Raw genomic sequence first — 27,883 nt, forward strand, 5'->3', positions numbered from 1 at the left:
TTCATTCAAATATGCAAAGAAAATATAACCCAAGATCTTTGTACCACTGAAGAGCTGAAGCAAAGAGTTGCAAATATGACTACTGTTATATTTCTCACAGCATTATTTACTGTTTTATTAACACTTGTTTGACACACCCCTTCCAGTTCTTCATGGTTGGTTGGTTGAAAGATTCTTCCCCTTGTTTCATGCTGTTTCACAGCAGACATAAACATCCAACGACTTTCTAAATTTGGGGTTGTTCCATAGGCTTTTGTTCCTCATGGGATAAATACCAGTTCTTTCATTATTATATTTGCACACTAGTTTTCTTCCCAAAAGGTCCAGAGAGTGAATGATAGGTTGTCTCATCTTTACATTAGCAATAACCCTGTAAAATGGGCTAGGCTGAGTTTGACTGATGCAAGAAAGGGTAAAAATTAACTCAGCTCTTCCCAATCCAAGTCCAGCACTCCATACATTATTTTGGATGTCAGATGTCATGTTTTCTCTGAGAGCTATCATTTAATACTGAGCAATTTGTTATTTTCTGATTTCATACTATAGACTGCCAAGTAGCATGAATGTATTCATGCACAGCTGGGCTGTGTGGGTGTTTTTGCTCAATAAATTCTTCTAATTTATACAGGCACGTGCCAAAAAAAAGAAGGTGGCTATAAATAAATCTAAATAACTTTAGAAAAGCCATCCATAAAAATTCAGAATCCTAATTTTAGCGGATGGTTTTAATGAGTTTGTATGTAAAGATTACGTTAGTGGCTATATGACGACATTCTTGCCTTCACCATCCTGGTTCCACATCTAATTCACAGTCTGAACTCCCTGAGGTAAGACTTTCTTTATACTTTTCTAACTCTTCTTAGCTGAACTTTTCACTCTGGTGAAATCCTTTGGAAAAGGACAGAGAACTGTCTTCTCCATATAAATAAATTATATGTCTGTGCATCTAGAATTCTATTCTTGCTCCCAGCTACAGCTGACACATTGAATCAATCCAATTTACGTAAGTGCTGACTTACCAAATTACCACTGATTCAGTAGGTATACTCTAGATCTTGGACTAATAATAGGATTGGGGCCATAATTTTTCCATATTTTTCTGCTCACCAAAGATTATATGAGCCAGTGTGACACAGTGGTTTTTCATCCTAAAACCTAAAAAGGCAAACTTTCTCTGAATAAATCTTCACAAGAAAACCTAGGATAGGGCTACCATAAAGGTGGACTTGAAGGCACATAACAAATATATGCATTTGGAAGGTATACAGGAGTTCCTATACTAGCTAAATGCCTTTCAAATTTGCCACACCTATTAGCCATGTTCTTTGATGACCATGTGAGGTGTAATGCAACATAATGGAAGGGCTGGGAAAAGAGCCCATTATCTGTACATTTTTATGCCTCTTTGGGTTGACTGCAAAATTGAAAATGTTAACCCCAAAAGATAACCCATTAGCAATATGATTACTGTACATTATTCATTTGGACCTTGTTGCATATTACGGTACATTTTAAAGAAAGAAACATTTACTTTTATTGTTATGTGCTTTCAAGGGTACATAGATTTGTGGTGACCCTCTCCTAGGGCTTTCTTTACAAGAGTTATTCAGAGGGTATTTGCCACTGCTTTCTTCCTACACTGAGTGTAACTTGACCAAGACCACTTAGTGGATTTCCATGGCTAAGCAGGGATTTGAACCCTGATCTTTCAAAACCCTAGTCTATCACTCAACATGCTAGTGTTTGTACTGACACAGAAAATATGCAGTACAATATCCATGTGCAATACTGTTGAGCATGCTTCAGTTATCTTTGAGGTTAAATGTCCATGGCAATGCTTTCAGCATTTTAACCTGGATATTTTATACCATATTGGATCCTATTTTTCCAGAGGAACACATTCTCTATAGCAGTGTTTCCCAAACGTTGGTCCTCCAGGTGCTTTGAACTTCAACTCACAGAAGCCCCAGCCAGCATGGTTAACAGTCAAGAATTCTGGGAGCCGAAGTCAAAAATATCTGGAAGGCCAAAGTTTGGGAATCACTGTTCTATAGCATACAACCTCACTAAAACCCTTGAGCTGCCTTTCTCTACCTCTATCAGTTACAAAACTGCCACACCTGTAAGTGCCAATCTGATGGCATTATATTTCTAAAGAGGAACTGGGAAAGAAATTCCAGGATACTAACAACCTCCCATTTTATATTTCTGTAAACTTCCAGGATATTTCACTCCTGTAAAATTTGATTTCTATGTATGGTTGTGAAAGCTGGACAGTGAAGAAAGCTGACATAAAGAAAGTTAATTCATTTGAAATATGCTGGAGATGAGTTCTACAGATACCATGAACTCCCAAAATGATCAACAAGTGGGCCCTAAAGCAAATTGAGCTTGAAATTTGCCTAAATGCCAAAACAGCTAGACAGAGGCTATAGTATGTTGGCCATATCATGAGACATCATGAGTCATTAGAAAATAAGATAATGCTTAGTAAAGTGAGAGGCGGCAAATATAAGACTATATTACAAGTGGATAGAGGCAGTCAAGGAAGCCAAAGGCCTGAGCTTGCAGGACTGGAGCAGGGCTATTGGTAACAAGTTGTCTTGAAGGTCTCTCATTAATAGGGTCACCAAAAATTGAAGCCAGCTTGATGGCAACCAAAACCAACAAAATCCCTTTCTTTTTTTCTTTCCAGTTTCACTTATAGGGCTAGTCTCTTCCACTTCTCCCCACACACCCCGCTTTCTGATCAGCTACTAGTTATAGGTTCTTCCAAACAGACAGCTTGTAACACAACCTTTTCAGAGACACTGTGCTGCTATTCCATCTTTTCATCCTTAACAGATTGTTTAGTAATAAGAAAGAAGACAGAAGGAGAGTAGTGAGATACTGTTACACGTGGAAGGTAAACTCTGGACTAGAGTTTGGAAGCATGACTATTTTGAACCAAAGCTCCAAGAATGTAGTCATTTTTACAGAAATATGTATGATTTTTCAAGCTTTGATCCAGTTCTGTGAATGATGAGGCAGGACATCTCCTGGGCAAAGGCTTTGTTTGGCAGCATCCCAGCTCAGGTACAACCACAGGCTCATTTGCGCTAACCTCAGTCAGCCAAGGAAGTGTGCATTTAAAATGCTGACATTGCATTTGCTTCTTGGGAATGCTGACCAAGAAAGAACATATTGGGTCATGTTCATTTCTTTATTTGTCTTTTCAGAAATGTTCCAGGGCTCTAAGGCTTAATGAGACACTGAGGACAATGACACATACTAGCAAGTAAGGTTAGTAAATGAATATAAAATATGACAGAGATATGTTAAAATGGGCTGTAAAAAATGACATAATCTGTCAGTGCATTCATGAAGCCACCATAATTACGTTATTTTGAGTCGGGATTAGCATATGTGAAATCCAAAAGAGGAAACCACATAACGCCAGAATCTCATTAAATCTTTTTTAAAAAAATACATATTAATATTTCAAGAGAATTTTTGCTGCAGCCACGCAGTGAAGATTTATACCATGGCACTGAGTTAGAGATGGGATGCTGTATGTTACTGTTTAGCTTTTTTAAATTAATTCTGAAAAATAGTGCCATCATTCAGTTGTCTCCCATGTTAATCACCATAGACAAGTACAAATGATTCATTTCTTAAAGACAGACAATGTATTTCAGGTTGATTTAGAGTAGGTTTGAGTATTTAACCCTAGTGTAAATCAACTCCAGATGTGATCCTGATCAGGTCGTATAGGCCATACCTCCCCAGAAACCTTCAACGCCTTTTTCACACCAGCGTAGTCATCCATGAGAGCCAAAAACATTCCAGCCTGCAATGATCCCTCCCGTCTCTCCATTCCTAAGACTGTGGTATTGTTCATTTGGGATATGGGGGTGAACCTAATCTTCACTAGAAGGACTGCAGCAGACATCTAACTTTCCATAGCACTGTGAGAATTTAAATTTCCATAGCAACATATCAGACATGCATGAATATCCAAGATCTTCATGACTATTGTGACTCTATCATGGCTTCATTGAGGGCAAAATAGATACGGATGGTGTTGCATGGAACAATGTTTGCCACAGCCATTTAAGATTCTGTATCCTGGTATGTGCTGATTATTAACTGGCACATGTTAGAGAACTAGCGTGATTTCTGTAGGCTTGGCATGTGGCTTGATGCACTTGAGGAACTCTCCTGAACTTTTTGAAATCCAGTGAAATCTTCCTGAATTCTGACAGGGTACTGCCCAATGAGATCCCCCAAACCTCCAGCTGAAGCTAATTTTCTTTGTGGAGAGCATAATCTTTATATTAATTTGAAAGGCACTAAATGTCCAACTGGGATAAGGAAAGATTTCACACACGAAGATCTTCTTACTCTTCTTCACTGGTTGCATAATTGGTCTTCATTGGTTTCATAATTCCTCTAGATCTGACTCTGGCACATCAATGTTTCATTTGCTCTTCTTCTTGTAAATGTCAAGTATTACTATTGAGTCACCTGTACAAGGGCATGGAAGAACAGAATTGGTTATTGGAGAGATGAGTAATGAACAATACAACATAACATGACGGCATGCTGCAGCAGAAGAATGATGTGAATAAGTGTAGGACTTGGCAAGTGCCAGTACTTAACAAAATTTGGCCACCTGAATGGTGCTGACTGTTGTTCGCTCCTGCCAAACCAAACATTAAAAAAGGATATGGAATAGGACTTGATTGCAGACAGCAGGAGAGAGGGGAAAGCCATTTGTCCTCTTCTCAGAATGGCTCTGCAACAAAATTAATTTCTCTCTCTCTCTCTCTCTCTCTCTCTGTGTGTGTGTGTGCGTGTGCGTGTGCGTGTGTGTGTGTTCTGCTACTACATGAACTGTAATAGCAGGCAACCTCTCAAATAAAAAGCAGGCTGTTGACCACTAACACACTGCTATAGATGGGGTATTTTATGAGATCCTGATTAGAAAAATTACCTTTTATGGATCGAAATGCTCAGAATTCCCCATGTTGACTAAAGCATTCAGAAAACTGTAGTATGTAAAATTGTGGTCTTTTTTAAAATTCTGGCCTTGCTACATGCCCCTTAGTTTTATGATTTTAGGGTAGATCTGAATTTTTACCTTGAAGCCTAAAGTCTCTGCTGCTTATCTTTGTCATACATATAGGAAGAGTAGGGCCAATATTTGCTAATATGGATATGAATATCCCCTCCTGAAAATGACAGTGACGGTGGTGGTGGTGGTGGAGGAGGCCTTCATGTCATTTCTGACTTATGGTGCCCCTAAGATGAACCTGTCACATGGTTTCTTGGTAAGATTTGTTGAGAGGGGGTTTGCCATTTCCCTCTTCCTAGGCTGAGAAGGGATGACTTGCTGAAGGAGACTCAGTGGGCTTCCATGTCTGAATAGGGATTTGAATCCTAGTCTCCCAGAATCCTCAGCCAGTGCTTAAATCACTATACCACACTGTCTCACAATCAAAATTTATGTCTTCACGTAAGTGCTTGTATGTATGCAGTGGTGTCACTAGGGAGTGTAAGGGGTGAGGACCATACTAGGTGACACCCTGGAGGGGAGGTGTACACCTGATGGGGCTGGCATGGCAGCTGGGTGAGTAAGAAAGGTTGTTGCACCCCTTGTTTGCTAGCCCAGCAAAAGACCCCAAACTGCTGTCTGGAGCCACAGCATTGCCCCCTCACCCCAGCAGTGGCTGCTGCTGGGACAGCAGTGCCTTTCATTCAGGGTCTGGTATGGCTGCTTCGCTAAGCAGTCACACAGGATTCCAAATGGCCATCCAAAGCAGCAGTATACACACACACACTCAGTGGTTTTGCTGGGTGGTGGGCAGTGGGCCAGGGGGCAGGCAAGCGAGGCATTGGGGGAAGGGAGGGAGGACAGCAGGGTAATCTGCCCACCACCACCATCACCCCTCCTCCGGGTAACACAAAGCATAGGGACACCGTTGTATGTATAGCAATTTACATCTAATGAGTTGTTTACTTCCCATACTTGTGAGTTCATTTCTTTCTTATTTTTTAAACTCAGTGCCTGAACAAAATTTAGAGCACTGACAAAAAATATGACTTTGGCATAAAAAGAGAATGTACAAATTCAGCACACATCTGAAAAAACAGTAAATAAAAATGGGCAAAACCAGATATGCAAACAGTTGATCACCCATAAGCAACAAGAAGGTAGAGAAGCTAAAAAAGTTTTATTTTCCTTCCTTCCTTTTGTTTGTTTCTTTAATCTTTTATTAAAAGGATGTGTGGGATAATAAAAAATGTTTGTGGGCTACTAACTTTTGAGGATCTATTTGTAACCACTCACCCCAAATCATGCGGCAGAAAAATTCTCCTATGTTATACATAAGCAATAGGGTAACGAAACTCCCAAAAGAAAAGCCTGCTATGCCAAGTGGACCTAGAGCCTCAAAGACAGGGTATACCCACTTCCCAGTTATGGAGTAAATCCACAGCATCCTAGGAAAGAAGAGAATGTATTTTAGTAAGGACATATCAAGTTTAAAACACACCTACACATTCATTGGGTTCAAACTAGACATGGAATGCATGTATGCTGGGACCTTATATCAATTTGTCACCATCCTATAGGATCTTGGGATTTTTAGTTTGGTAAGAGATTTAGCCACCTTTACACTCACTGAACTATAGAACCAGAGCTCCCTAGCAGAGAATTCTAAGTAATTCCCCAAACTAAAAATCTCAGAATTCCATAGAACGATTAAAGTGGCAGTGAAAAGTAGCTACATTTCTTCTCAAACCTACTGGAATCACTGGAACTAAAACTTGTTACTATTAAAATTGGTGCCTGTATTTTCTTGGGTTTTTTTTTCCTTCTTCCCATTTTCCTCTCCTCCTCCTATGCCTCAGTGTCATGTCTTTTTGTAAGTCCAAGGGCAAGAAACTGTCTTGTTTTTATTGATCTGTAAGCTAATTCAGGAGACTTTCTGGCTGAAGAGCAGAGTATAAATGCTTTCAGTCAATCAATCAATCAATCAAGGAAAGTGCAGATAGAGCTGTATAGGGGCAGGGTCCAGACTTAGGTATAATTAGAGCTCACCAGTTGAAATCAAGCAAGAAAATGCAGGCACTAATTCTTAATTACCTATAGTTCACATATTGAGTGTTACAATGGGAACAAGTGGTTCACAGTTAAAGAGCAGATATCAATGAGCTTCCAAGAAATCACCTGGAGACCAAACATTCCAGAAATTCCTAACAGAGGTTTTGCTGATGATACAGAGAAGACTAGCCTGTATCTAAGGGATTCAGAAAGAGTTGTCAGTTGAGAGTTGGGTGAGATAGTTGGATAAGTCAATGAGGATGATCCGACATACTCCTTTTCCCAGACATATCCTTCATTTCAACCTTGTGTGTAGGAGGAATTCCAAAATGTCCTTCATTTTGAACATGGCTAAGAAGCTCATTAAGGAACACCACACTTGCTGTTCTCCTTCAAGAAATATGTTTTGAAGGGGAACATATTTTCAGCCTGTCCTTGCTACAAATAGGATGAATCATTCTAAAGCTTGGGGCACAATTATTATGAATTTATTTTTCTATTTATGTTTTTAGCCTTTATTTTCTAATGTCCTACATTTTTCTTGAATGTCCCACATTTTCCAGCACCTTGTACTCCTTTGCAGTTATGACATCTGATCACTTTGGGAATGAATGTGTACTGGTTGCCTGAACTGACTGAAGGGCAAGGTCTAGCATAACTCAGGTTGAATATCAATTTATCATTGGGATTAAGTACTAGCACTTGTTAAAGCATTACTACAGGATATTATTATTATTATTATTATTATTATTATTATTATTATTATTTGTATCCCTCCTCTCCCTGTATTGGATGGAGGCGGTAACAACAAACAAAAACAATAAAATCAAACATGACTATCAATAGATAAAAGCATAACAGGACATATTAGATCCTAGTTCCCCAATCTCCCTCCCACCCTAAAATACCATTAGAAACAATTCCCAATAAAATGGTTAATAAAATAGATCAAGATCAAAGTCCGGTGGGTACAGCTAAACAAATGGAGAGTGAAAATTCTGAGGATATCAGTTTGGGAAGGCCTGCCAGAAGAAATCCGTTTTTATTGCCTTCTTAAAGGCCTCCAAAGATGTTAGATGGCGGATCTCATCCGGCAGGTCATTCCAGATTCCAGATAAAAAACCACATTAATTCTCTTGTTGTTTGGTTAATTCTGACTCAGACTGTCTTCTTTCACCCTGAATTCAGGGGTGCACACACTTGCTATAAAGAACACAAAGCTAACACACAGACTTATTCCCCCTGTTCCCCCATCTGCATCTGAGGAAGTAGACCAAGTCTACAAAAGCTTATCTTACAACTTATTTCACACAACATCTTGACCAAATGCAGGGCTATGAATAACATCATCAAAATATGTTTTTTCTTTCTTTCTCCTGTATCATTTTTATCACCTTTACCTGATGAAGAAGCCAGTGGAGCTTTGAAAGCTTGCAACATGTATAATGTGCATCTTGGTTGGTCCAATAAAGGTATCACTGTTTTGAGGATTTTGGATGATGCTATATTTTGCTATCCCGATGGCCTGTTACAGACTGCCAAAATAAAGCTGCTTCGGGTCTCTTTGGAGGTATGCTATTTAAATGATGCATGCATCCGAAGAATCTGGAAGCTGCACCAAAGCTGCACTCCAGTGCTTAGGAATGGAGTGTGGCTTTAGCACGACCTCCGGACTCTTAGGACCCATGCATCATTTAAATAGCATACCTCCAAAGAGACCCGAAGCAGCTTTATTTTGGCAGTCTGTAACAGGCCAGTGTTAGGGCCAGCCTGGGTAAAGGGATCAGTCACACTCCCATTTCAGGACTGCAGGCAATCCTTGGAAACATTGCTTCAAATCCCCCCTGGCCACTGCTGGCTGGAGGATTCTGAGAGTTGTTGTCACCAAAAGTAACTTTTCCAAGCTCTGGTTGCAAGCAGTGGCAGGTGAGGATTATGCATATGTTGAATGTACTGAGGAGGATCTCAGCACAAGTCTGCCCTAAGCTCACAACAGCAAAACGTGTAGATAGCACAAAGCACAGCACTTAAGTAACAAAGCAAACTGGTACATGGGAAAGGAATTTTGATAAGCAGCATGCATAATCTCATTAAGTTTAGGATTTGATTGGACTAAAAAGCCTCTCTTACAGCCTAATGTATGGGTTGTATAATGCAATTGTTCCAAAGCTTTTCTAAAGTCAGATCAGGAGTTCATTGTAGCTGAACAGTCAGGACTTCTTTCAGCCAGGCTGGGGAAAGCAAAGTCTTTTCAAGTGAGGACATCTGGCCGCACGTAATAACTAGGTGAGAAAAGGAATCCCCTCTTGGGCTTTTTGCCAAAACATCATATGAAAGAGACTTCATTCATTAAAAAAAAAAATCTTACCAACATAAATAGGAAAAACCAGCAATTCCTAATAAGCTGAGCCCTTTACCCTTGGAAGGATAACGGCGAGGAGTACTGAAGAGGTCCAACACAGCCAAGGGAAATATAGCAGTGTGCTGAGAAGAAAACACAGTTTGTGTCACATAAAACTGTACTCATGGTGACTCTATATAACCCAGCAATGCTTATAAAAATGCATGCATTCCCTTACTGAACAGGAGGATGTATTTTGCTATGATTATAGTGAACAAACAACGGAGGTCAAGAAACAAGTTTATATGTGGATATATACGGGATATTAGGGGATGCATCATTTCATAATAGCATTATATTTCCACAGCTTGCCATTTAGATTTTTACATTCACTTTGATACAGCAGTTATATTGCTTTTAGAACTTCTGCACATTGTTAAATATATACATAGTTTGAAAGGTTGCTTAAAAAAAAGTAATATGTTCCCATTATCTGTTACAGTTTTTAAAAGTCACTTGTTAGTTGTTGCAATATAATTGCTCATTATCTTTCTTTATTTATATTTTGAAGGGGAAAATAGCATCAATAAGAGAATGGCAATCTTGAAAAATTTCTGAAATTTCTCCAAGAATGCCCTAAAGGTACTTTAAAAATAGCTTTGTAAGTAACTAGAAAATAGTACTACTTACATCATTTCTATTTATGATCTTATTTATGCAATGTGAGTTCATTGTATCCTTGTCATCAAGAAAAGGAACACATTGCAGATAACCTTATAACTTGCAATTAATTTCTTCTAGAGGAAGGCAATAAATAATAAATAAAATTTTTATTTGTATATGGCAATGGCAAATCACCTCTGAGTATTCCTTGCCTAAGGAAACCCTAGAAAATTCATGGTCTGGGATTTGTAGCTTTGTATGGCACCAGGACTACAGCAGAGAAGGCTAAGTACTTGAAATTACAACTTCCTGGATTTCACAGGATAGAGCTACAGAACTTAAAAGGGTGTCAAGCTGCATTATTTCTACAGTGTAGATGCACCCTATAAATTAACAGGGAACTTGAAGACACATACACACAAGCCTGGACTGTATGTACAAGATCCAAGGGAATCTGGAAGGGAATCATCAAACTGATTAAAAGATCTTATGGTCATAGGTCCTAGAACCACAAAGCTATGACTGACAACTGGGCTGCACCCACACTGCAGAAATAATGCAGATTGATACCATTTTAACTGCCATGTCTCAGTGCAATGGAATCACAGGACTTGTAGTTTGTTGTGGCACCCTTCTCTGATAGAGAAAGTAAAACTACAAATCCCAGAATTCCATAGCATTAAGCCATGGCAGTTAAAGCAGTGTCAAACTGCATTATTTCTGCAGTGCAAATGCAGCTAATGTCACAATACACTGCGTGACTGGCCAGTTATTACAAAGCTTTCCATTTGCCAATGACTTTCAAATAGTGCTCCAAATTAATTTCTTTTTCTTTTCTTTTCTTTTTTTGCTTGATGACAGAAAACTGACTGTTGTGTGGGCATTAGTAATGGACCATATATCACAACTCCAAACAATTTGAAAACACTTCATATGTATTTTATTTTCTTCTTGGAAAAGTGGTCCTCACACAGAGCAATTTTTAATATGCTTCTAGTCACCCTGCACACCAGGAGCTATTAAGGGCAGTTAAACTTCATTTCCACTATAATGTATTGTTTAATCTAGCATTCATTCAAATAAATGCAAGCTTTGTTCTTTGTGCAAATCTTTCTTGTTTTTAAAAAAACCCTGTTTAAAAAACAAATGGTAGTAATTAGGCCTGGATTGACACCAGTCTCTGAAGGTTGGCAAAAAGAAATGGCTGGAAATAGTGACTCATTCTTGTGTTTTCCATTAACAGTTTTCTTTTCATTTTCATTTGTAACAAGTAAACCTGACAAAGGAAGACAATTATCACAGAGAGGGAAAAGAAACATTTCAACCCCCACCAAAAAAGGAAAAAAGGGGGAAAGCCCAAACCAAAACTACTGATCTGAACAGCACTGCATGCAGTGATCTGGCTGTTAATGGGTAGAATGCATTAAGAATTTTATTCAGAGCGATCTGGAAGCTTTGTCTTACTATGAGTCTTCTATTACTTTGTTTTGATTTATTTCCTTGTACAGTTTAATTAAAAGCTTTGCTTTCTTGGAAAAGGGTGTTAGTCTGCTACTGTCACTGTGGTGGCATAGTACAATACTAGCGGTTTCAGTTTGCACACAGTTAAACACTGAAAAGAAGGCCTGCCATTTTCTCAGGTTGGGGGAATCTGCTGTTTCTCCATGACTAACGTCTAATCTGCACTGCAGATATCATGCAGTTTGATACAGCTTTAAGTGCTATGCTTCAGTGCTATGAGATTCTGGTATTTGCAGGGTTTTTTTTTTTTTTTTTTTTTTTTTTTTTTTTTTGCAAAATTTAGTCTTCACTGTCAGAGAGCTCTGGTGCCACAACAAACTACAAATCCCAGAATCCTGCAGCATTTGACATTAAAGTGATGTCAAACTGCTGGAAACACTTTATTCACCGATCAATTTGTACTGGCAGCATCTCTGCTTATCTACTATGGATCTTTGAGATTAGGACTGGACATCTTGTGACCCTCCAACAATTCCTATCATCTCTCAGGCTTGTTAGGGCTACTGGGAGTTGCAGTCCAACAAGATCTGGAGGGCCATATGGCAGCCCCTCCTGACCTAGATGCTGCAAAGGATTCCAGGAAAGGGCTGCTTCAGGATACACTGGATTAAATCCAGTAGGGGGTTCACCAACTCATTGACATGAGAGCCATCAGCTACCACTTTGAAACACAATTTGAAAACCATGAAGCTGAAGATTGTCTTTGGTATTTTACAACAGGGTGGAACTCATGCAGCTCTCCTGATGTCATTGAAATTTCCAGTATTCCTTGCAATTAGCCAATGAAGAGGAAGGCTGGGATTTGAAGTCCAACACCATCTAGTGGGACACATGATTCTCACTACCTCTTTAACAATAACTGGATTAGCAGCTTGCTGACCCAATAGAGTGAAAAATGTTACAACATACCATCTTGTGGTAACTCTGAACTATTCATTATGTGCAGAGGTGGTAATATCAACAAAATTACCAAAGGAAGGTAAATAAATACTTGCACATCCTATTCTTGGTCTCATAAGTCACATGCCTTTATTAGAAAACCACAGTCAACTTGCAGCTCAGAGAGAGTGTCTTAAAAAGGCCCAGATACCTCAGCCATGAACTCATAACATGGCCTCCCTCCACCTTCAGCATAAGGATAATGATGCTGACTTGATTTAAAGGATTGTTGAAATGACAACACAATACAGTATATATAAAGCACAATAATATACTGTATGTGAAACTACCTAACCCATAACCCATGTTTCTCTTGACTGCTACCCATGCAGACCTTACACTGCTCTAGAACTTCAGTTTGCTTAGGAAAAATAACACCAATCTGAGAGAGAAGAAACCATAGTTGTGATCAGAACTGGGCATTCTAGGCTTATTTTTATTAGTGAGGGGAGAAGCTAGATAACACAGGAGCTAGAAGCAACTCAAGCTACTTTGGTTCAAGAAAATGTCAAATAAGCAGTCTAATAGGCACATGGATGAGGTTTCAACCAGATCAGGCAGCAGAAAATATATCCTCAGGTTATTTTCTTCTGATTTTCCAGAGATTGGCTACAACCTTATTGGCTGGAGTATTACCCCAGTTATACAGTGTACCCTTGGTATGCACTGGGTTTTGGTTCCAAAAATCCCTGTGGATACCAAAATCTGTGGGTGTTCAAGTCCCACTAAATACAATGGCATAGTGAAATGGTGTTCCTTATATTAAATGGCAACATCAAAGTTTGCTTTTGTAATGTATATATTTTAAAATATTTTCAAGCTGTGGATTTTCTACTATGGATAGAAAATCTGTGGATATGGAGGGCTGATTGTAATAGCATATAAGTACTTTTAGGAGTGTCACAGAAGGTGGTATCTCATGCTACCTTCTACAAATCATTCACACCAGGTATGAACAGAACGAGGAGGGGGGGGGGAGTTCCTAGTGCTGCTCCATTCCTCCCTCCCAGCACAGCCATAAATCAGAGGGTGGAAATACCTGAGCAAAAAATCGATTTGCCCTAGATATCCAGAGAAGGAGTAGGCTTACCCTGTCCAAAGACAGCCAAACTGCAGCCTTTCATAATTACACATAATTATAGCACTGTGACTTCAGTTTAACTATGATACCTTGGTTCAAGCCTAAGGAACCCTGGGATTTGCAGTTGAAGGAGGGGTGTTTAGAATTCTCAGCCAGAGAAATCCAGTGCTTCATAAAACTACAAGCCCCATGATTTAATAGGATGTAGCCATGGCAGTTAAAGTGGGATCACAGAGCTGTATCTGTGTAGTGTGAAATAATGTCCCAGCCACATGCCACAACTTAGCAATGGTTGGGGGGAATCTATCTGAGCTGAAGAGTCTCCACATATTTTAGGGGTGGAGAGAATGAGATGTTTCTGCTCTGGAAACCAATGTGAATACTAATTCAACCTCAGTCAGCAGCTCCAGGACTCTTCTGGAATCAACTGAGGGAATGGCATTGGTAGAGTAGCCCTTATATCATACCCTATAAAGGAAAGTCCTAGAATCATAGGATCGTAGAGTCCAACCCCCTGCCATGCAGGAGCTCTCAATCAAAGCATCCCTGACAGAGGGCCATCCAGCCTCTGTTTAAAGACCTCTAAGGAAGGAGACTCCACTACACTCTGAGGAAGTGTGTTCCACTGTTGAACAGCCCTTACTGTCAGGAAGTTCCACCTAATGTTGAGATGGAATCTCTTTTCCTGTAGCTTGCATCCATTGTTCCAGGTCCTTTATTTGAATATCTTCTGTTTGAAGAGCTGTGCAGTCCAAACTCTTGGCTAAGTCTTAAGAAAGCAGACCTGGGGCAGTCACCTGGACAATAGACTGAGCAAGCACATTAATCATCTGGCTACAGCCTTCTACAGTATGCTGAGATCTTTGTATTTCTGTAAGAATTATATTAAAATGACATCTGTCTCTATTGATCTCTCTCTTTCTATCTATAAATGTAATATAAATAATTGCATTGATATATATTTATGCATGGGGTGCATCTTGTTGTTACTGTGTTTCTCCAAGTCATTTTTTTACTTATGGCAACCCTAAGGTGACCTATCATGGGGTTTTCTTGGCAAGATTCTTTGGGGGGGGGGGGTTGCCATTGTCATTCTCTAAGGCTGAGAGATGTGTATTTATATATATCCAGTATATTTATTGGATTTCTATTCCACCTTTCTCCCAAAATGGGATTCAAGGCAGGCTACATTGGATAGTGAAGTCAGGTAGTGAAGATAGACATTGGATAGTGAAGACAGGGAATCTCCTCCAGGTTTTAGGAGTAGAAAATTGGGAACAAGAGAGGAAAGAGACTTATTACAAAGAGCTGTTGTGTTGTTGCTATAATTTCTATAAATGCACTAACTGGTGCAAAATATGGCAGCCAGATTGGTCACTGGTAAATCCAGAGTTGACTAAATTACAATCTCTCCACTAGCTGCCAATTAGCTTCCGGGCACAGTACAAGGTGCTGGTTATTACCTTTAAAGCCCTACATGGCTTGGGTCCCGCTTACTTGCGGGAGTGCCTCCTCCCCTACAATCCATCCTACACACTCAGGTGCTGTGGGAAGAATTTACTGCAGGCCAGGAAGACCAGGTTGGCTGCAGTTTCCCAGAAGACCTTCTCATTGGCCTCTCCAAAAGTGTGGGAAGACCTGACAGATGAGATCCATCATATTACCACCTTGGATGCCTTTAAAAGGGCAGTCAAGATGGATCTCTTCCAGCAGGCCTTCCCAGACTGACCTCCCATCAAATGACAGCCCGTCTGCCCTACTCCATTTGCCCGTTTTTAACTGTTTTATAATTATTTAATTATTTTAACTATGTAATTTGTATTTGACTGTTATTATTTTTTGGTGGTGGAGGGGTGGGGATTGTTGAATTGTTTATTCTTTTCGGTTATGTATTGGTTATTATATTGTGCTATGTATTTTTATTTCTTTTATTGTAACCTGCCTTGATCTGTAGGGAGAGATGGGCTAATAATAATAATAATAATAATACTTCTCTTCCTGCTTTTCCACAGAAACATTTTTTGTGTACAAAAAGCAATGTCTCCAGTGCAAGTGAAAATTTCACTCTTAAATCCTAAAATGTGAAAAAATCTTTCTAAGTGTGCCAAAATTCTTGTAATCACATCCAGAGTGGTGAATACTTTGATGAAAACCTGTTTTGAAAGTCATAAAGTCAGAACCAGAGCTGTCATGACAGAGAATATTGATCTTTGTGTAGCACTGCCCTGAGTTACATTCAGTCACCTAACAGAGCACTTAGCAGAGATGATGGAGACAACCAAGGCTGAGCCTTGGGTAGAATTATTTCATTTCTTTTGGCTCCTATGACTCAGTCTTGTACTGAACTTTTCCTCCCACCTACCCTCAAGAGGATGCATCATGAATTTAGCAACACACCCACTACTTCTATTTTACCAGAAACATTTTGCCCTTGACCAGCAAATAGACTGTTTACCTATCCTCCTCTTTTTAATTTAAAGCTAAGGCATTGTTTAATAATAATAATAATAATAATAATAATAATAATAGTTGGAACATAGTACACAGGAACCAATTAGCCCATGTTAAGCTTGCCCTCATTTGAGGTTACTATGCAAATTAGCTGTGCCGTTGGTGAGCTTCAGCTCCATAACTTTGGGGATCTTTCGTTCCTTTCTAAACACTGCCAAACATTCATTTGTATTCCCAGACATACTGCATTGTATAACACTCTGTTTACAGCAATTTCATTCTTTTCTATGCACTGCAGTAACCTAGAAAGTTTCTCTCCACCCCTCCATTTAATGACTTCACATCTTTCCATTGACTTCAACTTGGCAAGCTATGATTCACTGACATTTCCCTCTGTGCTTTAAGGCTTATTTCAGCAATTCATACATCCACTCATTTGCCACAGTTCTTAAAGAGACAGGAAGAAAACAATGAATGAAAATTTGCAAAGCCTGGATGTGATCGAGCCAAATAAAGTAATTCTCACTCATTTCACCAGCTTCTAGAAGAAGGATTAAGAATGCATTTGACTCATCAATGGAAATCAGTAAAACGTACAAAGGCATAATTGTCTGGGTCATGCCTGCTTTCTTTTGTATAAACCTGCTTACAGGGGAATATTGATTTAAAATTGGTTTTATTTCATTCAGAGTGTTCCCACCCACTCCTCCAGTCTTTTTCTTTTTACTCACCATAGCATGATTCATCCATACAGGAATGACCAAGTCAAGGCTCTTGGGGTAAACAAGCTCCCGATCATAGGAGTATAATATCCAAAAGGTTGTAAACACAAACTGAAACAAAGCATTTTAAACATAAATAAGTTATTCTAAAAAGTACTGTATGCTTATCGAACAATGGCCTAATAACAAGGTAAAGTCCAGTACTGCTTCCCAAAAATGGATGGCCAAAATCCTGGAAATCTCAGCACATTGGGACAATGGTTTTTGGAACAATGGGATGTATTGATTCCAGAGCATGACATAACAGTATAGATTTAAAGTAGTGCTTGGAAACATTACTTTTTTGGATGAGAGCTCTGAGAATCTCCAAGCAAGCATGGCATTCTCTTGGTATTTGACAAGAACATGAAGAACATGAAGTGTGTCCTTCCTTCAAACATGCCTTTGCAAACAAGTCCTCTACACATGATTCACATACCCATTTTTCCATAGTAGAAGGATCAAACAAGCAAAACCTGCTTGTGTAGATGCTTACAAACTAGTTCCTAGAAGCCTGAATGATGCACCGTAGGTTAGGGACACCGTACCTTTTTGCAGATGTTCACACCCATGTAGGTAGCAAACATGTAGCTATGCTGTTAACCAACAGATAGCTTTAACTGCACTGGACTATGTGTTTTTATGGCATAGGTGAAGAAAGTTTCTGCATCCACAAGGTCCATTTTTGTGGACCCAGCAGGCCCCCAATGCCTCCTGAAATTTTGGGGAGATTTTCCATCTGAAACAGCATAATTCTACAATATTAAAAAAAGAATCACTAACAAAATGTGATGGTATTCTTTAGCCACCCATCCAAGTTCCCCAACTCCCCTCCAGATCCTGCGTGGATCAGCTGAAAATGGTGAGCAGAAGTGATGTACCTTCTGATGTACCTGGCATGTGGGTACAGTCATGGGGAGGAGAAAAAAATGGTCCCTACCCCACATGCTGCCTCTTCAGTTCATAGTAGTACTGTTTTCTGTGGTCATAAGTCCCCTAGAAAGTAAGACCTCTGGCCCTGCTATCAAGAATATTCTATGGGTGATAGTCCAAAAACTCCAATTTTAAGATTTAAACCCCATTTAATGAAAACTGACTAAGCTTGGGCCACAGAATTTAAGTGAAATCTTTAGTCACAGAATGTCTCAATTACATAGAGGTGGGATATGGCACATTTCCCCTCAAAGTCTACATTCCTTCAAGGCTAATCTGTTGGAATGTGTGTGCACAGAATCAGAGAATTGTAGAATTAGCACCTTAGCTGACCCTAGGAACTTTGTTATTTAGTCCAGCCTTCTGCCAATGCAGTACAGTCAGCACTCCTTATCCACTGATTTTTTATCTATGGATTCAAGCATCCACGGCTTGAAAATATTCCAAAAAATTATAAATTCCAAATAGCAAACATTGATTTTCCATTTTATATTAGGGAGACCATTTTGCTGTGCCATTATATTTAATGGGATTTGAGCATCCATGGATTTTGTTATCCACAGGGGATCCTGGAACCAAACCCCAGCAGATAACAAGGGCCCACTGTAGTCCATCCCTAAAGCAACCACAGAAGATAGTCCTTCCATGATAGTCCATTTCATTGTCAGGAAAATCTTTCTAATGTTTACTCAGGCTGTGTCCACACTGCAGAAATAATCCAGGTTGACACCATTTTAACTGCAATGGCTCAATGCTATGGAATTCTGGGAAGTGTAGTTTTGTGACACACTTAGCCTTCTCTGTCAGAAAGCTCTGATGCCATAACAAACTACAATTCCCAGAATTCAACAGCACTGAGTCATGGCAGTTAAAGTGGTGACAGCCTGGACTATTTCTGCAATGTGGATGCAGCCTCAGAGGGCTAAATCTAATTGTCAGTCTGAACTACAGCAAACCTATTTAATGAATTGGACTTGTTAAATTTAGACTTATGTCAATTCCATACTAACCCCCATATTCTGCTTTTTTATAATCTGAATCCTTTGATTCTGGTCCTGTCCTCTGGAATAACAGAAAATAAACTCACTCCATCTTCCACATGGCAGCTTATCAGATATTTGAAGATAGCTATCATATCACCTCTTAGTTTTCTCTTCTCCAATTCTTTGCCATAGTCTTTCACAACCACACAACTGCAGCCCACAGCTTTGTGGAGTTTCCCTTCTCTGTCGATCTTGCAGAGACCTACCCAGATCTTGCAGAGACCTACCCACTCACCTATCTTCTTGTTGTCATCAACCTTTATCAGGTTGATCTGATGTTCAGCACAAAGGGCTTCAACCAGTTTGACATACATGAGCTCATCACAATTGAATACAAGAACAAAAAGGTGAGCTTATCAGATATTTGAAGATAGCTATCATATCACCTCTTAATTTTCCCTTCTCCAAGCTAAATATACTCAACTCTCTCAACTATTCCTTATAGGACTTTATTTCCAGATCTTTTACCCACTTCATTGCCGTCTTCTGGACATATTCCTTCTTTATCCTTCTTAAACTTTGGGCCCGTACAGACAGGCCAAAATAAAGCTGCTTCGTGTCACTTTGGGGGTATGCTGTTTAAATGAGGCATGCGTCCTAAGAGGCCAGAAGCTGCACCAAAGCTACCCTCCAGTCCTTAGGACAGGAGCATGGCTTTGGCGTGACTTCCAGCCTCTTAGGACGCATGCCTCATTTAAACAGCATACCTCCTGAGAGACACGAAGCAGCTTTATTTTGGCCTGTCTGCACGGGTCTTATGATGCCCAGAATTTCACATTGTACTCTTGGTGAGGTCTGATCTGACCAACACAGAATAGAGTGATACTTCCTATTATATGAATATTATGCATTCAATGATCCAGCCTAAATCTGTATTCGCTTTTTTCTGTTACTACACTACACTGCTTAGCTTGTGGTCTACTAAGGCCCCTAGATCCTTTAAATAGGGATAAAGTGGAAAAGTCAGATGTACTGTTAAAGGATGGTGCCATCCATCCTTTAATAGTACATCTGACTTTTCCAGTTTATCCCTATTTAAAATCCTTTTTTAAAAAATCTACTTCTCCAATATGTTAAGGGGATCTTGAATTCTGATTATTGCCACTCAACACTAATTCTGTTGCATGTACCACTTGCTCCCCCATTAGTTTGATCTTGGGATTTAACTCAAATGGGGATGCAAATTACCTTTAAAAAATCTAACAATTTCTAAATACAGGATGGTATTCAGCAAAGCCAGATTCAATGTGATCCCACTGGCTGTATTAAGAGGGGAGTTTCCATTGAACTGAGTGCAAGTATCACATATGGCCTTGTGGATTAGTAGAATCTTTCTTTATCCCATGTACTCTTTTTACTGTACATCATATAAAGCCCCCAGATTAAGACTGGTTGCATCTCTTTTTTAGAATGGTATCTGATATGTTTGCTAGAGGAGACTGTAAAAGGGTAATAGATAAGGTTGCGTTGTTCTTACCTCTCAATATGACATGCTCACCCTTTTGTTTACAGGTATTTGTAGGTGTGTAAGATATATATAATTATTGGGATATTTTGGTTGATGATTATTATTATATTACCTTATGGTTCGTTAACTAATAAAGGCTTAACTGACTGACTGAATTCTGATTATATATTTTCATATATTACCTATCCCTCCCACTTTGATTTCACCCAAATCATTTATAAAATGTTGAACAACACTGACTGCAGTACACTATGTGTCTTTCTTTCCCCTCCAGGTTGAAGAGAAGGGAAAACTTTGGCTATGGTCCATCAAGCACCCATCTAACAGTAGCAAAAGCATCATGAGGAACCTTGTTGAAATGAAGCTACATTACACCCACATCCTGTGATTTATTAAAGTGCTCTATTTTAGAACTTTTCCTGATTCCGCTAACATGAAACCAACCATTGGTGTTTGCCTTGATCCTCTCCCCACCCCCTTTTTGAAGATGGAGAGAAGATTGACCTGATCCTGATCCTGAATACAGACAGAACGAACCTGTATTCCAGGAATTCTCAGGAATACCCTTGCTTTATTCAGATTGGATTTCTGCATTTGACTATTAATTCTTTTAATAGTTGGTTTTGTTTGCTGTTTATACTGTACTCTGCTTTTATTTGTTATCTTTCTTGGGCCCCATTTATGGAAAAGAGGCAGAAAATAAATCTATTAGATAAGGATGTTTTCAGCTAGTTAAATACATTAAAAAAAAATAGACCAGTTCCTAGTTAGTTGCTCATGCTGGATTGACTATGTGGACTGAGTCTATGTGAATAAAATGTGCTATATGAACTTGGTTGGATTGACTATGTGGATTTTAGCTTGATCCAGAGAGACCATTCTTACATTTTCATATAAATGCCGCTGAACGTGCAAAGAAATTATTTTTGCTCTGCTGAGTAATCAAACCTTGCCTTCATATACATACACAGTGGCCATCTAAGAAGGCTCAATCCCTAGATAACTCAGTATTGACAATCAGACTTGATGAAAGTGCAGCTTAATTTAAAGGTGTTCAGGTTAGGTAAATGTCAATAGTCACATTAACTAGCATTTCTATGTTTAAAATATAATTCATTTACAACATAATCTACACTATTCTCTGCTTGAATGCAAGGGCTGCCATATTATTTTTAAAATCATAATTTTAAAATCATATAAACAGTGGCATAATGATTTTTCCTAACAAATGCTTTCATTTCTATGATTTTGGGAAATATCTGTACTTTTTCTTTGGCAAAGTGTGCCATGTGGAATGGAGCATATTAGCTGTTCCATCTTAAAGAGCCAGACCACTGACTGCCTAGCAAAGGGGAGTCTCCTCGGGCCCATGGTGGATCTTCAAGGCTTTGAGCAGAGATAGTTTTTCAGACATGCTATTTGAGATCTCTTTACTCTGCAAGGGGCAACATGTAGTTCTCCATATACTGTTGGACTGCAACACTCATCTGGCTTACCTAGCATAGTGCATGATGATAACATTGCAGTATGACAATATCTGAAAGACTATGTCCATCCAAATTTTAAGGAGGAAATGCCAGGAACTGGCAAAAATAGAAAAAAGTACCACCAAACAATGTTCCCGCTCACCCCCCAAACTAGAGAGCATGTAAGGCCTGGTGGCACAGTGGTTAAATGCCTGTTCAATAAAAGTATAGTATCTAGATCAAGAGAAGTAATAGTGCCACTGTATTCTGCTTTGGTCAGGCCCCACCTGGAATATTGTGTCCAGTTCTGGGCACCTCAATTCAAAAAGGATATTGAGAAACTGGAGCGTGTCCAAAGGAGGACGACTAAAATGGTGAAGGGTCTGGAAACCATGTCCTATGAGGAGCAACTTAGGGAGCTGGGGATGTTTAGCCTGGAGAAGAGAAGGTTAAGAGGTGATATGATCACCCTGTTTAAATATTTGAAGGGATGTCATATTGAGGAGGGAGCAAGCTTGTTTTCTGCTGCTCCAAAGAACATGTCCCGGAACAATGGATGTAATCTCCAGGAAAAGAGATTCCACCTCAACATTAGGAGGAAGTTCCTGACAGTAAGGGCTGTTCGGCAGGGGGTTGCACTGGATGGTCCTTACAGTCTCTTCCAACTCTACAATTCTATGATTCTATGCTGCAGATTCTATACTAACCACAAGGTTGTTAGTTCAATACCAGCCAAAGGCTCAGGCTCGACTCAGGCTTGCATCCTTCAGAGGTGACTAAAATGAGTACCCAGCTTGTTGGGGACAATTAGCTTACACATTGTAAATTGCTTAGGGAGTGTTTAAGTACACCGATAAGCGGTATAGAAATGTACTTGCTATTGCTAAGGCCAAAAGGATAGAAATGGTAAGCATGAGCAAAAAGAAGGAGCTATGGTCTTTTCTTCCCATGTGATGTACCCCTTACCAGAGACAGTAGATCAGAAAACTGTAGCAAGTGGTAAAATATGTGCTCTGCCCTGGTTAAATAACCAGTGTCTCTGGGTAGGTCTGAAACCCTGGAGAGCTGCTGCCAGTTAGTATCAAGAATGATGGGCTAGATGAACCAGTGTCTTGATCCAATATAAAGCAGCTTCCCAGTTTGAATTTCATTAGGACAATATTGGCTGCATTTCTTGGCTTTCCTTTCTCTTCCAGAAAGAGCTGCCCACATCAAAGCAGACCAGGGACACTGGAGTTGAGAGAGGATGTTCTTGGCTAAAAATAGTATGTGCTGCTTATATACAGAAACAACTCCTTCGCTGCAATTAACCCTTCAGAATCAGCACAGGTGTGGTGGTAGAAAGAGCAGCATCTTAAATGTTCCTTCTGGGTTTTCCAAAGTAAACTTTCTCAATTTTACCAGGATTTATCTGTTTGTGAGTTCCACATTTTTAAGCAAGTTATCATTTAATGCTGATAGAACATGCTATCAGACACACAGGACTTCTAAAGTAACAGTATTCAACAGGTGCATAGGTTCAGTGACAAAGCAGTGGTTTGACAAAGCAGGGGTAGGAATCATGCAGCACTGAAGCACCAATTATGTTATTACGTTATGTCTTGGGCTATCTTTAGGATATATCCAGTACTGGGACATGCAATGAGAAATTGATAGATATGTGCAGCTGCCCCTTTACTTTGTGCTGCAATTGCATATAAGGAGAATCTGTGCAGTGTCACCCTGGAGAGGCTTGTATTTTCCAGTTTGTGATCCTTTGGGTCCAGGACCAGCCCAAAACATTTGGCAGCCTATGGTGAAGAACAAGGTTGCATCAATTGTTACTCTACAACCAAAAAATGGATTGATAGCTGATTTTTTCTTCAACTAATGATAGGGCAGCTGCCTCCTCCATACCTGAAAGATAGCAGGCAAGCTCAGGGAGATGTAGGGCAGGCTCCTTAGCACACAGCCTCTTTCTAACACACCCTGCTGCTGACTCCCAGTATCTTCCACCTCACCAAGTTGCTCCACCTAACTGCCTAATGGTACAGCCAGCCCTGCTTTACAGACATGACAACATGCAGAAGAACATATGTGCATGCTCACACATAGTTGAGATGTAGGTTAATAACTAAGGCCTGCTATTTACTTACACACATGTAAGTGTGGTTTCCATGCACACTAAAGTCCAAAACACACTGAAGAATTAATGCAGTCTGAGACAGCTTTAACTGCCCTGGCTCAATTCTAGAGATTCTGGGAACCTTAGTTTTGTGAGACTTTTAGTCTTCTCTGTCAGAGAGCTGTGGTGCCACAATAAATTACCATTCCCAGGGTTCCCTAGCACTGAGCCAAGACAGTTAAAGTGGTCTCAAACTGGATTATTTCAGCAGTGTGTTTTGGACCTAAGTCTCTCTTTGAATCAGGTGCTGAGAATTGTTCTTTTGCCCTTGTACTCCATCCAAAAACCTCCCACACCTTTCAGCTGTCAAGCCCTGGGAGAAAAAGCTGTTGCTTCTCACCAGAGGTGATTCAGACTATGAGGATCTAGTTTCTCTGAGTTCATGGGGGAAGGAAAGGCAGATGTACTCCATTTCAGAGTACACTCTCATTTCTCTTCCTTTTGCTGGTGCAAGCTGAAACCAGCTGTTTTCCTAAGGCCTGAACTAGCTCCTTATTCCCCCACTTCCCCACTGGTAAGCAACAGCAGCAGAGCTTGACAGCTGCTACATAGTGAGATGATATGAAACTGAGTGCAGGCATAGCATCTTGGCCATAGTGGTCCTTGAAATGGTTCTCTGGGAGTTAGCAAATAACAGTCTATTGAGACATAAGAAGCGTTCATAAGAGCGCATGGAAAAGCTCTGTTTTGGGCTACATCACCCAGGATTGTAGTCTTGGGAGATTCTGAGAGTTCTGTTCCAAAAAAAATAACAGGTTAATGGGCTGCCGGTGAGAACAGATAACAAGATTGTTTGGGCTTTATTTTCATTCCAATATAGCCTGAAACAACAGGAGCCAGGAGCACACCGTTTTAAAAAAAATTCTTATCAGCATAGTGCTCTTGCCCTGAGATTCCTCCCCTTGCCCTGAGGCTGGAGATCTGGGAGATCTTGGCCCCTGAGATTTGGGGTCCCTAGTAGGAAATGCCCACCAGCACTGTGGTCCCTCGGTATAAAAATATTTTTTTTGGGGGGGAACCTTGTTCCCTAAAGCCTTTAGTGGCAGGGGAGCAGAATTTCACCATATTTTGGGTATGGTGGTATATTTTAGACCTAGTAGAGGTCTTTTCTTATATAGGATATGACCTAGAAGTGACTTGCTGGTTTGTTTTGTGTTGTTTTCCAAGGCTTCTCCTGGGCCGCAAATATCTTGAAACAGGACTACCCACATAACACCTATTTTGCAAGATCTTCATTGGCTGCCCATTCGCTTCCGAGCCCAATACAAGGTGTTGGTTATTACCTATAAAGCCCTAAATGGCTTGGGCCCAGGGTACATGGAGGACTGCCTCTCCCCATATAATCCGCCCCACACTCTCCGATCAGCCGGGAAGCAATTTTTGAGGGTTCCTGATACAAAGTACACCGTGACTGCACAGAGGGTGTTTTCCAACTCGGCCCTGCAGCTTTGGAACTCTCTTCCGGGCGAGCTCCGCTTGATTACCTCCCTTGACCTGTTCAGGAAGAAGCTGAAGACCTTCCTCTTCCAACAGGCTTTCCCCCAGACGCTGTGATTTCTGCTCTCTCCCCATTACACTAGCATTTTAAGCTAGTTATTGTTGTGGTTTTTAACCTTATAATTTTTATCTTGTTTTTAATACTCTGATGTATTGTCATCGATTTTTTATGTGGATGCTGTTTGTAAATTTGTACATTGTGTAGTACCTTTGTTGTAACCCGCTTTGATCTCTTTTGAAAAGCGGGCTATAAATAAACAGTATTATTATTATTATTATTATTATTATTATTATTATTATTATTATTTTGGGCATTTGGCCAAAAAGAGAAAAAATAATAATCTGAATTTTGGGGGGTAGGAGGCCAGTGCAGTGAGTGTGATCCTCAAAAATTCCTGGGGTTTGGAGTGAACCCTTAATAGCTGTCCACCATTAGCTCAGAATAATCCTTTCACAATAAATGTAACAATACTAGCGCCAATGCTATAACAATTATGATCATGTTTCATTGTAACTTACCATAGACAGAGGAAAAGCCAGGCCACCAAAAAGCAAGTCTCTAATGGGAAACACGGACTTAGCAATTCGATGTTTCTTCATTAGTACAAACGCATCACTAAGCATGGAGACTCCATAGAAAATGGCCTGCAAAACCTAAATTAATTACAGCAAATGAGCAGATCTTCATCAGGTTTTAATTGTACATACCTCAACAACTTCCCAGCCTTGCTCTTAAGGGAGTCATTTTTAGGGTGAACCATGAATCAGTTCTTGGGAAATTGCCCCTGGCTACATCTTATCTCATTTACTCAAAATGTTTTAATACATTGGTTTGGTTGGTAAACTTTAACACTGTCTTGTTTAATGGACTTAAATAAGGTTTTATAAGATTAAGCTGTTTTATTTAGCTTGGATGTGGAAAGACCCATAAACTGGAAGTCCCATAAACAGGGAGAGAAATTCCTCTCTTCTGTCATCTGTCATCTAAGAATAGTCAGAATGAAAGAAAAAAAATGTAAAGTCAAAACCAGAAAACCAAGCCATCAAGAGAAGACATTTATTGCCCAAATGTCTGAAAAGAGACATTTATTACCAAAAATGAAGAGCAAAGAGACATTTATTACCAAGCATACACAAACACAAAAGTTACAGGAAAAACACTGGTGCCACACTGGGAAAGTAGCATACAATGTTAATCTTTACCACACAGGTGCAAATTGTGCAGCTCTCCAGGTGACGTTTTACTCCATCTCCCATCATCCCTCACCATTGGTTGTGCTGACTCAGGCTGCTGGCATTTGCAGTTCATCAACATCTGGAAGGCCACATGATTGTCACCTTTGTTTTATCTAGTAAAAAGTTTTCTGCACCTGTGTTTCTGAATGCTTTGTTTTAACTCAGTCCTCATCAGCAAAGGGTTCTTTTTAAGTAGATGTGGCATAGATAAAATTAGGGCATTGCCCCCTACAAAAAAGAATTCTGCCTTTTCCTCCAATCCCCAAACTTCTCATCTTGCAGACACTTCAAATTGCCTTTGAACATTCAGAGATACAGTTTCGGCATCCAAAGAAAAGAGGCAAGCAAAGTTATCAAGGGAATGCAAATACAACAAACAAGAGTTTCTAGGCATGAGCAATTTCCAACATCTCACACTCTGCAATGCTAGAAATTGAGAGGAAGAAATAAAAATCATTTGGAGGACAAGGTGTTGTGCCCTCATTTTACTCCCCCTGTAACTACACCCTGAATGTAGTGGTCTCCATTGGCAAGGACTGGGTGCAAGGTGCTTGTAACTTACACCAGTGCTTTTTAAGATGTATGATATGGGAACCAGCAATTTCCCCCCTTATGTTCCAGGGACTCATACAATTTTTTTAAAATATTCGTACAATATTTATGCCCACTGACTACCATTGTTTCTTTCTTTCCTACTAACACTCCAAGGACTGTAGTTGTTCAGAAACCACCACTCTTGAGTAGTACGGCCTTTATTGTGTGCTTTTAATTGGTTTCTGACGTAAGGTGACCCTAAGGAGAACCTATCACGGGGTTTTCCTGGCAAGTTTCTTCAGAGGGGATTTGCCGTTGCCATCCTCTGAGGCTGAGATAGTGGGACTTGCCCAAGGTCATCCACTGAGACAGGATTCATACTTGGTTTCCCGGTATGAAAAGGGAAGGGTTTTTCTTTTTTGCATTTTGCAAAGGCATTTTGCCCTCACCCCACCCCCTGTTCTTATAACTCTAAATTCAAAGCAAGGTCCTAGTATTCCACAAGTTAGAACTGTTCAGATAAATCCACAAAGTTTTTTAGGTATGTCTTTATGGGCTAGGCTCTCTCAAACAGATCTTTCAGTCATCTGCTCCAACAGACTAATACAGCTGGTCCTCTCATATTGTACAAAAGAGATTTGTCTGTGCAGCATAACGTGAGCTACTATCGCATCATAATTTCAAATCCAATTCTTCTT

General features: G+C 39.8%; 1 protein-coding gene across 1 annotated transcript in view; it reads right to left on the reverse strand.

Moving 5' to 3' along the window:
* The window catches only part of ADTRP (androgen dependent TFPI regulating protein), a 204,415-nt gene that overhangs the window by 174,405 nt on the left and 2,127 nt on the right, over positions 1 to 27,883 (reverse strand). Inside the window, exons 2-6 of the mRNA XM_089516727.1 lie at positions 25,935 to 26,069; positions 16,815 to 16,916; positions 9,456 to 9,571; positions 6,332 to 6,483; positions 1,734 to 4,506 (exon numbers count right to left, since the gene is read on the reverse strand). Coding sequence (XP_089372853.1) covers positions 4,460 to 4,506; positions 6,332 to 6,483; positions 9,456 to 9,571; positions 16,815 to 16,916; positions 25,935 to 26,069 — 552 coding nt within the window. The 3' untranslated portion in view covers positions 1,734 to 4,459. The remainder of the gene's footprint in view (positions 1 to 1,733; positions 4,507 to 6,331; positions 6,484 to 9,455; positions 9,572 to 16,814; positions 16,917 to 25,934; positions 26,070 to 27,883) is intronic.

Source organism: Sceloporus occidentalis, unplaced genomic scaffold, assembly GCF_023333645.1.
Source record: "Sceloporus occidentalis isolate IW3139 unplaced genomic scaffold, rSceOcc1.0.p SCAF_3, whole genome shotgun sequence".
Lineage (NCBI taxonomy): Eukaryota > Metazoa > Chordata > Lepidosauria > Squamata > Phrynosomatidae > Sceloporus > Sceloporus occidentalis.